At 37.3% G+C, this 14,336-nt stretch overlaps 1 protein-coding gene across 4 annotated transcripts in view; it reads right to left on the minus strand.

Moving 5' to 3' along the window:
• Nucleotides 1-14,336, minus strand: part of NELL2 (neural EGFL like 2) — a 415,912-nt gene that overhangs the window by 301,614 nt on the left and 99,962 nt on the right. For all 4 annotated transcript variants that reach the window (XM_045365097.3, XM_005570625.5, XM_065524062.2 and 1 more), the window contains exon 4: nucleotides 7,552-7,702. In XM_045365097.3, coding sequence (XP_045221032.1) covers nucleotides 7,552-7,702 — 151 coding nt within the window. The remainder of the gene's footprint in view (nucleotides 1-7,551; nucleotides 7,703-14,336) is intronic.

Raw genomic sequence — 14,336 nt, forward strand, 5'->3', positions numbered from 1 at the left:
TACTAATGTCAAGAAAGAGAAATGGCTTAATACATGACAAGCACTCACAAACATGAAGACACAATTTCAGCCTCATACATAAATACATTTTTACTCACCCAGAGGGTATAATTAATATTAAGAGGGTAGAAAAATCACATTTATTTCACCTGAAGTTTATTAATACAGAAGATGATGATAAACTACGGGACAGTTTTGTATTTATTTGCAAAGCTATGGCCACAACTTATCTCCATGTATGCTATCTGCAAAGCATTCAAAGTCAGAAGCATAAATAATGCTTGGATATCAGCAAAATTCCTAATAAACCCCTTGGAATCAATTTATATATCTAAAGTCCAAGATTGTTTTAAATAAAGAAGAAATATTATAAGCCACAGAACAGAATCTAGGCAACTACACCAAATTACACTAATCATAAAAAAAGGATTTTATTTATCCTGAAGAAACTGCAGTTTTATAAGAAGGAAACAGTTTCTTCGGGATTTTCAATAAATTTCTTTTACTTTTACTGATAAGTATACTTTTGCTTTTCAACAATCCTTTATATTTTTCATATTTCTCTTCTATGTTTCTTGTATAAATGGATAAGTGATTCAGTATTTTAAAAATATTTCTCTATTCTCTATTTACCTTTCAAAACACAATGGTCAGAAAACTATAATAAAGAGAGAACTCCTTTGATCAGCCTGAATGTCTCAATTATTTCCAACAAGTGTCATGTATTATTGTCTGGTTTTTTTAGGTTATGCTGCTGATGGTGAACATACTGAAATGACTGAAGAGCCAAAAATCTTTTTACCCTGTGCTCACATGAAGTTTGTGGCTTAATTTTTAATATCAGCCTCTACTTAAGGAACACCATTTGAAACCAGCATCTCGAGTTGGGAGGCCAAATGAGGCTTTGCTCATGGCACACCAGGACACTGCTGATGGGCTTCCCGGGAGTTTCATAATTATGCCACTTGGTTTGAAGCTATGTTTCAGTGCCAAGATTTGACTGAAGCCCTCTTCTTAATTCTGCAACAGTGTGATCATCTGCCTTTCCTACTTTCATCTTGCTTTTAGTTCACTTCAGATACCCTAGAATCCAGAGCATGCCCATTAGTCCATATGTTCAAACCAACAAAATTGTGTGATTAGATATCCAGCACTAACACCGTGGCTGAGATGTTGCCATATAGCTTATTACAGTTGTCGTCATTGCCTAAGAACCTAACTTATAGCTGTTTCAAGGCAGTGGCTGCCAGTTAGTGAATTTCTTGTGCTGGAGTTAATGACATTTCAGGATGGATTAGGCACCCTGCATCAATATAGCAATTTGAACATTCTCCAAATCCTACCACCCTAGCTTGATGAAAACTTTGTGATACCATTTATGATTCCTGATGTACTCATAATAACCTTTCTCTTCATCTTTTACTCATTTCTTCATCTACCAAATACTTATTTAGCATCTAACTGTGTATGGCAGCGTGACAGATGTAATGGAGTTTGCAAGTTTAAGGCACAATCCTTGACAGCAGAAAACCTTAACATCTAATCAAAAATTGTTGTCAACTATGTAAATATTTTACACAAACACACAAATTCACCTGAGAAAAGGATGCAAAAGCTGCATCCCACAGCATTAATAGGGTTATCGCTAAATGTCAGAATTACAGGCAGTGGTAAATGTTTAATAATTGGCTCTCTGTTCTCTAGAGACACAATTCTAAGCTATTGGTTCATCTGCCCATTTGTATCAGAAAGAGAGTATTTAAAAAGTATACAAAAATAAAGGTTCATTGAAAAAGTATATTTTTAAAAGCCCTGTTTTGTAGCATCTGCTGATTTCCATGGAATAATTACTCATACCATGGCCTATTTCAAGCTACTAATGTCAACCGGTTCACAAAATTTCAGTCCCTAAAGCCAGTAAGCAAGCCAGCTCCAGCAAACCACTGACTGGATGAGCTTCATTTTCTTCTTAATATATATATTTTTTGTTTTCGAAATGCCTTAATGATAATAGTGGCTGCCCTCAAGGATAGAAACTGGATGGCAGGGGACAGGAATGAAGTGCCTTTTACATTTTGAACCTTGAGATGTATTACCAATTTAAAAAAAAAAAAGCTACCATTTAGATTTTTTAAAGTTAGATTATGTATTTGTTACAACTCTAATCAAAAGCAGTAAATGATATTTTAATGTCTCATGCAATTAACACACATGTATACACACAAAATATTTAAATAACAATGAAAGACATGCAGCCATTAAAAAGAATGAGTTCATGTCCTTTGCAGGAACATGGATGAAGCTGGAAGCCACCATTCTCAGCAAACTAACGCAGGAAAAAAAAAAATCAAACACCTCATGTTCTCACTCATAAGTGAAAGTTGAACAACGAGAACACATGGACACAGGGAGGGGAACATCACACACTGGGCTTCGCAAGGGGTCAAGGGGAAGGGGAGGGAGAGCATTAGGACAAATACCTAATGCTTGCAGGGCTTAAAACCTAGATGATGGGTTGACAGGTGCAGCAAACCACCATGGCACATGTATACCTATGTAAAAAACCTACACGTTCTGCACATGCATCCCAGAACAAAATGTAAAAAAAAAAAAAAAGAAAGAAAAGAAAGACGTTATATGTTAGAATGCCAAAAAACTGGTACAAGTTTTTAAAATACATTGGAAACTGATACAGGAAGAAATTAATGTAAACTGGGAAGATAAGTGAAAGCTTCCTGGAGATATGAGCGGAGTTCTGAAGTACGAGCAGGATTTGAACAAGCAGAGAAAAAGAAAAAGGGTGACACATAGATGCTGAGCAGACTGGTCACTGTGTCTGGCTAGTATTTATACTCCTATCGCTTTACTCCATCACCACCAGTGCTGGAGCTACCATTCCCACAGTCTCCATCACTTCCTGCCTTCTCCCTCTTTAATTAGGCTTCAGAGCAGGCTTCCCAATAAGCTAGGCATTCACTGCAAATAGCCCAAATGGAGATAAGACTGGAGTCAAGAACTGACATAAGGAAGAGACAGCCAGTCTCACATCACCTCTAATAATAATACTAATGTTCATTTCATGTTTATTCTCTGGCAGAGACTTTGTGGTCTAACTCACAGAGTCTAAATTCATAGAGGGATAGCTCAAGCTCTTGCTCTTGCTTAAGCTCTTGCTCTTGTGCTTTCTCCCAGGCAGGCAAGAACATGCACTCAGAGGAAGCATCACAATGCCACTGCCATCCCATCTTGCCCCCCAAAAGAACTAGAAAAATGAGCATCCTTCAGCAGGGCATGCAGAAGAGTTCTTACTATGGTGAACTAGAATGCACCCATTGAAGAACCGGACCTGCACCTAATCACTGTCAGTTGGGAGTGACTGAGTTACATTGAGAAAAGCAATTTACATGCAATATGGCCTGAAGGACACAGTCTACTCACCAGGCCTCCATATAAAAGGCTCCTGCATATTCAGCAGGAAAACTTGGTTGTATATGACTGTCTTGCATATTACTAAGAAAGTGTCTCCAAAGGGGGCAGTGTTGCTTCAAAGACCTTCATACCTAGATTATCAGCATCATTGTAGATCTGCTTTTTCTTTTTTTTTTTTTTTTTTTTTGAGACGGAGTCTCGCTCTGTCACCCGGGCTGGAGTGCAGTGGCCGGATCTCAGCTCACTGCAAGCTCCGCCTCCCGGGTTTACACCATTCTCCTGCCTCAGCCTCCCGAGTAGCTGGGACTACAGGCGCCCGCCACCTCGCCCGGCTAGTTTTTTGTATTTTTTAGTAGAGACGGGGTTTCACTGTGTTAGCCAGGATGGTCTCGATCTCCTGACCTTGTGATCCACCCGTCTCGGCCTCCCAAAGTGCTGGGATTACAGGCTTGAGCCACCGCGCCCGGCCAGATGTGCTTTTTCTGAAGGGACCAACTAACATAGAGTCCCCTGAACTTGTTCTCTAAGGATACTTACTACCTTGACCACAAAAGGCCATATGAGAAATATGTGTCTGGTTTCAGTGCCAAGAATGGTTGAATTATCCTGATTACTTAACTAGGGTTTTATCTTTTTGTTTGCTCTGATTTGTATACGTTTCATTTTATCTTGTCCTGTAGACATTTCTATAAGCCTCCTTAAAGTTTTTGTGAAAGAAAGCAGAAAATAATGAAATAAATGTTCAGGCAATGATGAAACTAAATAGATGAGTGAGGAAAAGCAAGATGACTAAAGAAAGATAGCTTCAGAAATAAGAACAGGAAAAATTCCAGCACAAGCCATAACAGAAGGTCTGTTGAGATGATAGAAGGCAATATCACAGTGCCTTAGTAAAAAGACTCAATAATGGGAAGTGGGTTTGGGTTCTGGCTCTGTCAGTAACTAGCTAAATGATGCTGGAAAGAAAGGCAATAAAGAACCTAGTTTAATGATCTCCCAAAGACACGGAGAGACGGGATAGCACAGAGGTTCAGCAGGTGGACTCTAAAATCACACTGAGGGAAAAGACTACTCCCATTGATTCCCATCGAACCTTTAAGAACTTATCTCTAAGGCTTGTTTTTCTTATCTTTGAAATGAAAATAGGAGTGCTGATCTTGTATGATTATGGGAGGTTTGTGAATTTTTATAACTAGTAGTTTCAAGCACTCTATATAGATTTACAGAGGAGGAAACTTGAGGTACAGAACAATTAAGTAATTTTTACAAGATCCCAAAAACAATGAATGGTAGAGCTATGATTGGAATGTATGCTGTCCATCTCCAGGTCTACACTCTTAACCACTGCTGAATACTGCTGATAAATGAACTAATCCCGTGTAATGCATGGAGCAGAGTGCCTGGCACATAGTAAGCATTTAATAACTGTTAGCTTACTTAGCAAATGAAAGTGCCTTACAAATCTAAGTTATTTTCCACATCATGGAAAGATATACTATATCTCAAATATGATATTTGTTAAATAATAATATATCTAGATAATAGCTACATAATTTATAATTTCATAGATACATGCCATGACACTGACAGATGATACAACCATAGAATGAATAAGTAAAAACAATAAATTTCAGAAATAATATTAATTTTAAAGGTATAACTAGAAAACCTAACAGCTGAGCACAAATACTTATGTATAAGAAATATTCATCATATTATTATTTATTAAAATTTACAGTAAAGAGTTGAATACCCAAAAGTAAGGGTTGATTAAACAAAATATGGCATATCAATGCACACAGAAAAAAGGACTTGACTGAAATATGACAGAACTTCAACATTCATCTTTTGGTAATATGATTGTATCAGTTTTCCTATTTCTTTCTAACTCTCAGTTTTCCAAATGTTTTCTACAGTGAAAACATATTTCTATAATAATCTGAAAAAATAAATACTATTTTCAATTGAAATAAATCCATTTAAAGCCCTGCCTATAACTTTAATAAATCTACCTCACAGAAAGAGTAAGAAAGGATTTGCCTGACAGCAAACCACCTGATGAAGGTCAGGTATTTCAGTTGCCCATATCTTTAAAATGTTTAAGGTGCTTAAAAAAAAATCAAACTATTTTAAGAAATATTAGGTGGAAAAAGTTTGCAGATTGCAAGAAGTCTGTGCTGGTCAGAGTGTGTACAGTTAAGGTGTTCGACCCTGGGAACCAATACAAACAGGACTCATAGTTGAGGGAAACAGACCCATTGAGATGCTGCCCAACAAGAGGCTGGAGGCCCCAGCACCACTTAGCCCAGAGACAGGAGCAGTAAGAAAGCAGGTAGCAGTGGCCACCATCTATGTAAGGGATGTCATCCGGAAGAAGGCTGGGTGAGTTCTATGTCTCTACAAATAGGGGAGTGGGAGAAAGTCACAGGGAAGAAAAATCTAATGTGCAAAATTAAGGGGAGATTTTCCTAGCATGTAGAGGTAATCAGAAATACAACAGGTTGTTCTGCAAATGAACAATCTTCCTTTATTACATGTGACTCTTGTTGCCTGAAAGCTCAATGGACACGGGCAGAGACACATGGCTATAAACAAGGAGCTCACTGGATCTCAACCACAGGAAGACAAGGCCTGTCCGTACAGCCAAAAACAGACTGAAGGGAATAGCCCCAGTGAACACTTCAAGATGGGATTGCTCCCTTTCTTGCTCTTCCCTGAAAGTAGTAAGCCAGGTGAGTGTTAGGATGGCATGCCCCCCTCAAAAACAGGCCAGAACCTGGGAGGAAAGAAACCCAAGTGAAGGGCCTGGGAAATTATCCTTTGGAGCTAAAGATGTAATTAAATGGGCCTTCAAGCCGCAAGAGCAAGTTGGATAGTATGTCCCTAGGAACTTTCCTCACTAAGTCAGTCTTGCTATATTTTGTTCTCCACATAGATTTTCTTATGTTTGCTCTTTAGTATTTAGTAAAGATGTGCAAAGTCCCAGACTGCCTCATCTGTGATAAGAGAAACCAAATAAAGAGATTTATACCCATGCTTGGACAGGATCATTAAAGTTTTTATATAGGTAAAGCACTTTATATGTATAAACTCTTTAATCTTCACAACAACTTATGAAGCAGGTACTATTATCCTCAATTTACAGATGAGGAAATTGAGATACAGATCTTATGTGACTTCCCCAATGTCCACAGATAGTAAGTGGTGGACTTCCATTCCCAGAACTGTGGTTATTCTTTCCAGAAGGAATCATCTTAAACTATTTGGTATTATTTCACAGCAATTTATGTATATGTCACATATCATGAATGACTTTCGTCTTCTTCCTCCCTTCCCCACATCCAGAGCTCCTAATCATGTCTCACATATAAGAAAAGCTGGAAGATAATAGCATTTTTATACAGTGCATGTCCAAGAATACAGCTGTAACTGCTGCAAACTATGAGGTAAAAAAGGAAGCTATCTGTCAGTGATTAAAATTATACAACTATTAAACTCTAAGCCCAGGCAATTTTGCAAAGAAATAGAATATAATATTTTTGTGGATAACTATTCACACATTAAGAAGTATGTTTGGCTTTAAAATTGAGAAAGATACGTCTTGAGGAATTTAGTAATTAATAAATTTGTTTTAGGAATAGCAACTTCTTACTAACCTGAAAAGCAGCAACTCCTTCTGCTTTTAGGCAATTACTTTCAATTACCTGTGCTTGTGATTTTTGTATAATGTAACAAAACCATTCTACCTTAAATCAATCTTTTTGTTGTTGTTGAGAGGGAGTCTCGCTCTGTTACCCAGGCTGGAGTGCTATGGCATGATCTTGGCTCACTGCAACCTCCACCTCCTGGGTTCAATCAATTATCTTGCCTCAGCCACCCAAATAGCTGGGACTACAGGTGTGTGCTACCATGCCCAGCTAATTTTTGTATTTTTTAGTAGAGACAGGGTTTCGCCATATCGGTCAGGCTGGTCTTGAACTCCTGACCTCGTGATTTGCCCACCTCAGCCTCCCAAATCATAAGGAGATATACCAGAGAAGAAAGCTTTTGTTTACTTCTCTTTAATATGTTCATTTAACCACATACAATGAAAACACAGGAAACTACAGCAGCCACATTTACCTGTGATCCAAGTGGTGAACTGAGAGAATAACTCCTGAATTTAAGTGGGTCTGTTTTAGGGTCACCAAAATAGTAAATTCATGTTTATTTCTCAGCTTCTGAAAAAACTGTTCAGCTGTAGCAGTGGATGCTTTTATGCTTCTGGGAGTATCTAAAAAAGAAACAAAACATATACTAAGAATAGACTAGAATTTGATTTTATGAAGTATCTTTTACATGTAACATCTTTCAAAAAACTTTATCAAGTATATCAGTAGCAGCTGATAAATACCGAGTTTCAGACTCTTGGTAAATTCTTTTTCAACAAGACTTTATGCTACATATAATAACATGGGACAATAAAATCACACATGAATTATTGAACTTGTGTTTCAGGAATCTGTTTTCAAAAATGTCACCTTTGAAGCAAAGAATCAAAAAACCTTATTTGAGGATGTACACTCCCAAGTTTTCTCTTTACACAATTCCTATATTCTAGATACCACAGCAACATCGGTGTCAACAATGAACAAAAAGATGTGCTTCCTAGAATAGGACCTAAACGACCACACTAGAACTAGTTAGCTTCTAATCATGACACCTCATGACAGAAAACTGGATTTAAATCTATGTGCCACCCTCCACATTGGTTTCTTCAGCCAGAAGGTTTGCTATAAATAGATTTTTAAAAGATCATTGAAATTAGTCACTCTCAGCCTTCTGTGCAGTGGAAGAGGTATTAAGATCAAATTATCTCACCATAGATATTGAAAAAAAGAATACATAGAACTTAATTCCCATTTCTTCCCCAGGCTTAGAGAAAGCTTAGCCAAGGAAAGTTTACTTAAGAGAGGAGAAACTTTTATCCTGAACTTCTGCATATTTTAGCCTTGTATTCCAACCTCTGGACCCAGATTATATGGGGAAACAGATAAGGATAAAAATGCACTTAGTAAAAACCTATCATTCAAACAATCTCCTAGCTGAGCATAGGCTCTCCTATTCATAGTGTATGCAAAGAAGATTGACGAGAGGTAGACCTGCAGTTTGTATTGTGATTCCTCTCCTCTTTCCTATGCTTCAGTCTAGATAAGTAGTTTTCAATGGAAGAACTGGTATTTAGAGAGGACAATCCTTCTTTGTGCAGGATTGTCCTATGCACTGTAAAACATTTAGCGAATGAACAGCAGACATTGCTGGATGGGGCTGGGAAACTGGATGAGGCAGGACCTCACAGGCCAACTTAATGGGACACCTGCTGTTTCCATCACCATTATCAATTTACTCTCCTGGTTTAAAACAAAACAAAACAAACAAACAAACAAAAAACCTCCCTATTTACCACTGAGAAATGATCCCTCCCCACTCTCAACCCTTGACTTCCTCTCTGCTACAATTGGTCATGTGACACAGACCTGACCAATCAGGGCATCACCTATCCCTGCGCACAGTAATCGGTTCAGGAACAGGTACCTCATCCAAGGTAATGAAGTCAGACTTGGGATAGTTGTTCAAAGTTTTAGAAAAAAGAAACTATCTTGTTGCAAAAAAGAAACTTCAACATTCCCAATCAACTTTCATAACTCAAAAGCATAACAGTAATCTGAAACGTTTGCCCTAATCAATGCAATAGTTTCTCCCCAGGCTCTATTACGGATAAGACAGGCTGTGGAGGAGATTCCACAACATTCCTCTTAGCTCCAAAATTTTTTGTTTCCTCAAGGAAGCATGCAAAATCTAATTGAGAATGATTTCATCTAGTGTTAACTTTTAATTCATTCTAATTTATACAGAAGTGAATCATTCACAAACGACATTACTTCATTTTAATTTAATAGCTAAAAGCAAACTGAAATTAAATTATAAATATTTATTATGCTTCTCCTCTTTTCAGGCAGGTAGAACTTCAGCAGCATCCTTTGTCTTGCTGAACAGGATGATAGATGGGGATGCAAATGAGAAAAATGGAGAAAGGATTACAGTGAATACAGAAATGATGCTCAGACCCACAGAGAGGTTCAAGGATGTGGCCCAAAGAGATAGAGCTCTTACAGTAAGAGAAAAGGAATTTGGAAATGTGTGGCAGCTGCCTTACAAGATGGAACTTTACAGATAAGATGCTCAAAGAAGATTCTTAGGCTGTTGTGTTGTTTTGTATGCACAGAAGAACTTTATTAAATGTCTATATTATTCACTATTGCTTTTGGAGTTAGATTTGTGAACAGAGCTGAGAGGCTGTATTTTGTTCACTTACTTTTTAACTTTGTTTTGCTTTCAGATGAAATGACAAGTAAAGATTGGCCTTAAGGTAAAAGAATGAAGAACCTGGAAGAATGAATCACATTTGAATATTAGTAAAAATGTACGTCACTATGGTTGAAAACATGGTGAAGGAAACTGTAGGTGAAGGGAAAACATCAAAAAAATTGATCAATCCGCATTTTGAAAAAAAATTTCTCTAGTGGCCATGTGGAAGGGTTGCTTCAAGAAAGAAAAAAACTGGAAAGAGACCACTTGAGAAGTCTGGCAATTTGGTAATTATTAACTTATACAGGTTAGATTTCACAAATTTAAATATCATATTTTGACACCCCTAAACTACCTTTCCCAAATCAAATTGATTTTCTTTGGCGTTGACTAGACTAGTAATGGTGATACTGAGCTAATAGTGTTTGCACTGCTTGTCAGGCATGTTGATGAGGGAAGGTCCAAGGGAACTCTGAGGTAGATGGATAATTTGTATTGGGGTGCTTAATGAAGTGCTTAAGGAGACCCGCACAGCAGAACCATCCTCCACCCCACCAGGGTGGTAGATGGGGTGCTATGAGGCGTCCATCCAGCTTAGACTTGAAGTTCATTCACTCATGCAGGGTCACAATTCAGGACAAGACCACTTATCCTATTCAACCTCTCCTCCCAGCCCATTGTCTTCCTGTTTTGCTACCTCTATGGGGATGGGATGGCTTGCAAGAAGGAGGGACCCTCCAGCATGAACAAAGTCAGCAGAAGCCCCATTCTGCTTATGCTATAGGGATAAGAACAATAATATTCTTTTTTTTTTCCATCCTGACTAACCAAGTTCAACAAGTTGTACAATTGTTTAAAAATGGGCTTCCATGAGCCTCCCACCTATAACGGAGTAAGGGGCAGTGTAGAACACCCATGGGAGAGAGAAAACCCAACTTGATTTACCATAGCCTCTGGATGGTCTCCTCACCTGGTGCTCCAGCCCAGAAGCCCAGGACACAGATGAAGATTTTTAAGATTTCCTGAATGTGACAGAGAGAGTACATAGAGGAAGTATAAGTCATGATTGTATCATAATTTTCGGTTCTCTGTCCACAGAACACCTTCTGCTTCCAACCCTTAGCTCACCCTAAAATACTTAAATGTATTGTTCCCCTTAAAAACATGTTTTCAAGAATTCATTATGTCCAAGTCCAGGAAGGACTTGATGAGGGCCTAAACCCTGTAAGTGGCATCAGAGTAAACAGGAGGGGTAGGATTCAGGATATATGTAGAAAGTAGAATCTAAAGAACTTGGTCACTAATAAATCACATACAAAAGGTAAAAGAAAGGAGGAAAAGGAATCCAATTGACTGCAATGTTTCCAGCTGCACAGACGTAATGAAAGGAAATGCAGTAGAAGCCTGATGGTACCCAAATGGGATTTCAGTTTTAGAAACAGTGATTTTAAAATGCCATGTAACATACATGGGGACACGTCCAGTAGAATGCTAGTACTTCAGAATTTGATATGAAAGAGGTTAAAGTTGGCAATATAGATTTAGAAGTCACCAGATTGTGTTACCTAAAATCATAGGCATGCCTGAGTAAATCACAGGAGTCACAGGAATGAGAGGAGAATGAAAGGATGGACCACAGAAACACTAAGTCAGTAGCACAGCAGGGGCAGCATATATAAGCTTAATAAATACAAACACACACACACACACACATATTCTATAATGCTGCACATATACTATACAACTTTTATCCTGCAAAATTGTATAATAATATATTTTTTCCTTTTGAACTCATGTTCCATTTTGTTCTCACAAAGCCCTGGAGACTTGACAGCAGCAACAATTACTACTTCCTTTTTTAAAATGAGCAAAAAAAGCCATGGAACATTTCCATGTTCACCCCAAAACACCAGCAGTTAGAGGTATAATGGGGATGACAATTTTGGGGCCAGTATTCTTTCCACTAAATTGTACTGTTCCTGAACATGGCATCCTTTATCCATGCCTAATTGCCAGTCACAAACAAATGCAAATAAAAGTGCACCAACACAGAAAATAATTCAGAAAAAAGTAATTATATAAGATAACGTTTTTAGTTCTTTAAGTAACTAGCTGAGTAGTGATTTTAAGAAAGGTCATTTTACTCATTTGCATTTCTATTTCCAAATTTGTAAAATTGGCATTCCTGCCTTATATTTTCACCTCAAGGATTACATAATGTTCAGAGAGACTCTAAGTTCCCATGATTAATAAGATAAGACCCAATTCTGGCACTGATCATTAAATCAAGTCAAGGAAACCACCATCCAGGAATTAATTTTACTTTATTTCTATTATCATTAAAGTTTTCAGAATTAATTTTTTTTTTTTTTGAGACAGAGTCTTGCTCTGTTGCCCAGGCTGGAGTGCAGTGATGTGATCTCGGCTCACTGCAACCTCCGCCTCCCAGGTTCAACTGATTCTTGTGCTTCAATCTCCCAAGTAGCTGGAACTACAAGTGTGTGCCACCACACCTGGCTGATTTTTATTTATTTATTTATTTATTTATTTATTTATTTATTTTAGTATTTTTTTTAGTAGAGACAATGGTCCATCATGTTGGCCAGGCTGGTCTTGAACTTCTGGCCTCAAGTGATCTGTCCGCCTCGGCCTCCCAAATTTCTGGGATTACAGGCATAAGCCACCGCATCCGGCAAAAATGTTAATTTAGATATGCATTAAGCAATCTTTCAACAAGGAATCCTGCTAGGAATCAAATACAGAAAAATAAAGTGCAGTGGTTACAGGAACAAACTTTGAAGCCAGAAGAATGAGGTTCCAATTCCAACCATGGAGATTATTAGCTGTTCATAGCATGTAGTAAAGACCATGGGTTTACTGTGAGAAGTATAATAGTTATTATTATTACTCTTACAAGCAATGAGGCTGTGGAATCCATGAAAACCAACAACTGCCATAACACCCTTGTGATTTTCTGAGCTTACTTTCATTCTAAGTATCCCAAACTCAGCCACAAAATACTAGTTTCCAAGTTTGAAAATTGATATACAAGTTTTGACCATCAAATCATTCTTAGCATACAATCCTGCCTACCACTCTGTTTCCAGAAAATTATGAAATATCATTCTTTTATGGACAAAAATCAACGTAAAGTGAAATTCTTTCTGAAGCAGGGACAAAGATCATTTGATTTGCTGCTTAGAGAAAAAGAGGCTGAGAAACAGGCCTTGAAATGCTACTAGTAAGCTCTATAGAAAAACTTATCAACATGACCATGCTGCATGGGAGCTTTTTAACTGGAGAACTGCTTGAGTTTAAACCTAAAATGTATTTCAATGTTTTCCATTTTTATTGTGCATAGAGCCTAAAAATCCCATTAAGAAAACAACCTGTAGCCGTTTAAAGCAATTATTAATAAATAATGAAGTAGCTCAGAAGCAATTACATCAAAATATTCATTTTTAGTCATGGGACTACCAGAATGGAGTGATGAGTTCATATGTGGCTACAGTAAAAATTTCTAGGGATTTAGACAATATGCTAAGTATTCACTATATACATACATAGTTAACGAAGAAAGGCGGGGGGAGGAGGAGACAGAGAGAGAGAGAGAAAGAATCTGACTTATTTCTAAAATAGACTGTACTTAATGAAATTATGCATATAGTAGCAAACATGGGTGTTTACTGAAAAATAGAGTCACATTGGAATTCCTTTCTTCTTTATTTGGTGGCCAAATTTCTCTTCTTAATGGGATTTGATTAACAAATTAAAATTGTATATATTTAATGTATACAATGTGATGTTTTGACATCTATATCTATTGTGAAATGATTACTACCATCAAGGTTCCTAACAGATCCATCACCTCACATAGTTGGCATTTTTTAAATGTATGGTGAGAAAATTTGAATTTCAACTATATACAGTGTTAATAACTATAGTCACCACACACTATACGTAGATTTCCAGAACTTATCATCTGCATAAATGAAACTTCATACTCTTTCACTAATATCTCCCATTTTCCCCCACTCCTAGCCCCCAGAAATCACCATTTTACTCTCTGCTTCTATGAATTCAATGTTTTTAGATTCCATGTACAATGAGATCATGCAGTATTCATCTCTCTGTGCCTGCCTTATTTCACTGAGCAGTTTGTCCTCCAGTTTATCCACGTTGCTGCAAAATATATGACTTCTTTCTTTTTGTAAGGCTGAATGATATTCCATTGTGTGTATATACCAATATTTCTTTATTCATTCATCCACTGGTGGACATTTTAAATTATTTCCATAGGTTAGGTACTGTCAATAATGCTGTTATGAACATGGGAGTACAAATATTCTTCAAGATACTAATTTCCTTTAGATACATACCCGGAAGTGAAATTCCTGGATCACATAGTAGTTCTATTTTTTATTTGATGAGAAACTTTACACTATTTTTCATAATGGCTATACCAATTTACATTCAAACCAACAGTGAACAAGGGTTCTCTTTTCTCCTTGTCCTTGCCAGTAATTGTTATCATAGGTCTTTTTGATAACAGTCATTTT

The sequence above is a fragment of the Macaca fascicularis genome, chromosome 11 (genome assembly GCF_037993035.2).
Source record: "Macaca fascicularis isolate 582-1 chromosome 11, T2T-MFA8v1.1".
Taxonomy (NCBI): Eukaryota; Metazoa; Chordata; class Mammalia; order Primates; family Cercopithecidae; genus Macaca; species Macaca fascicularis.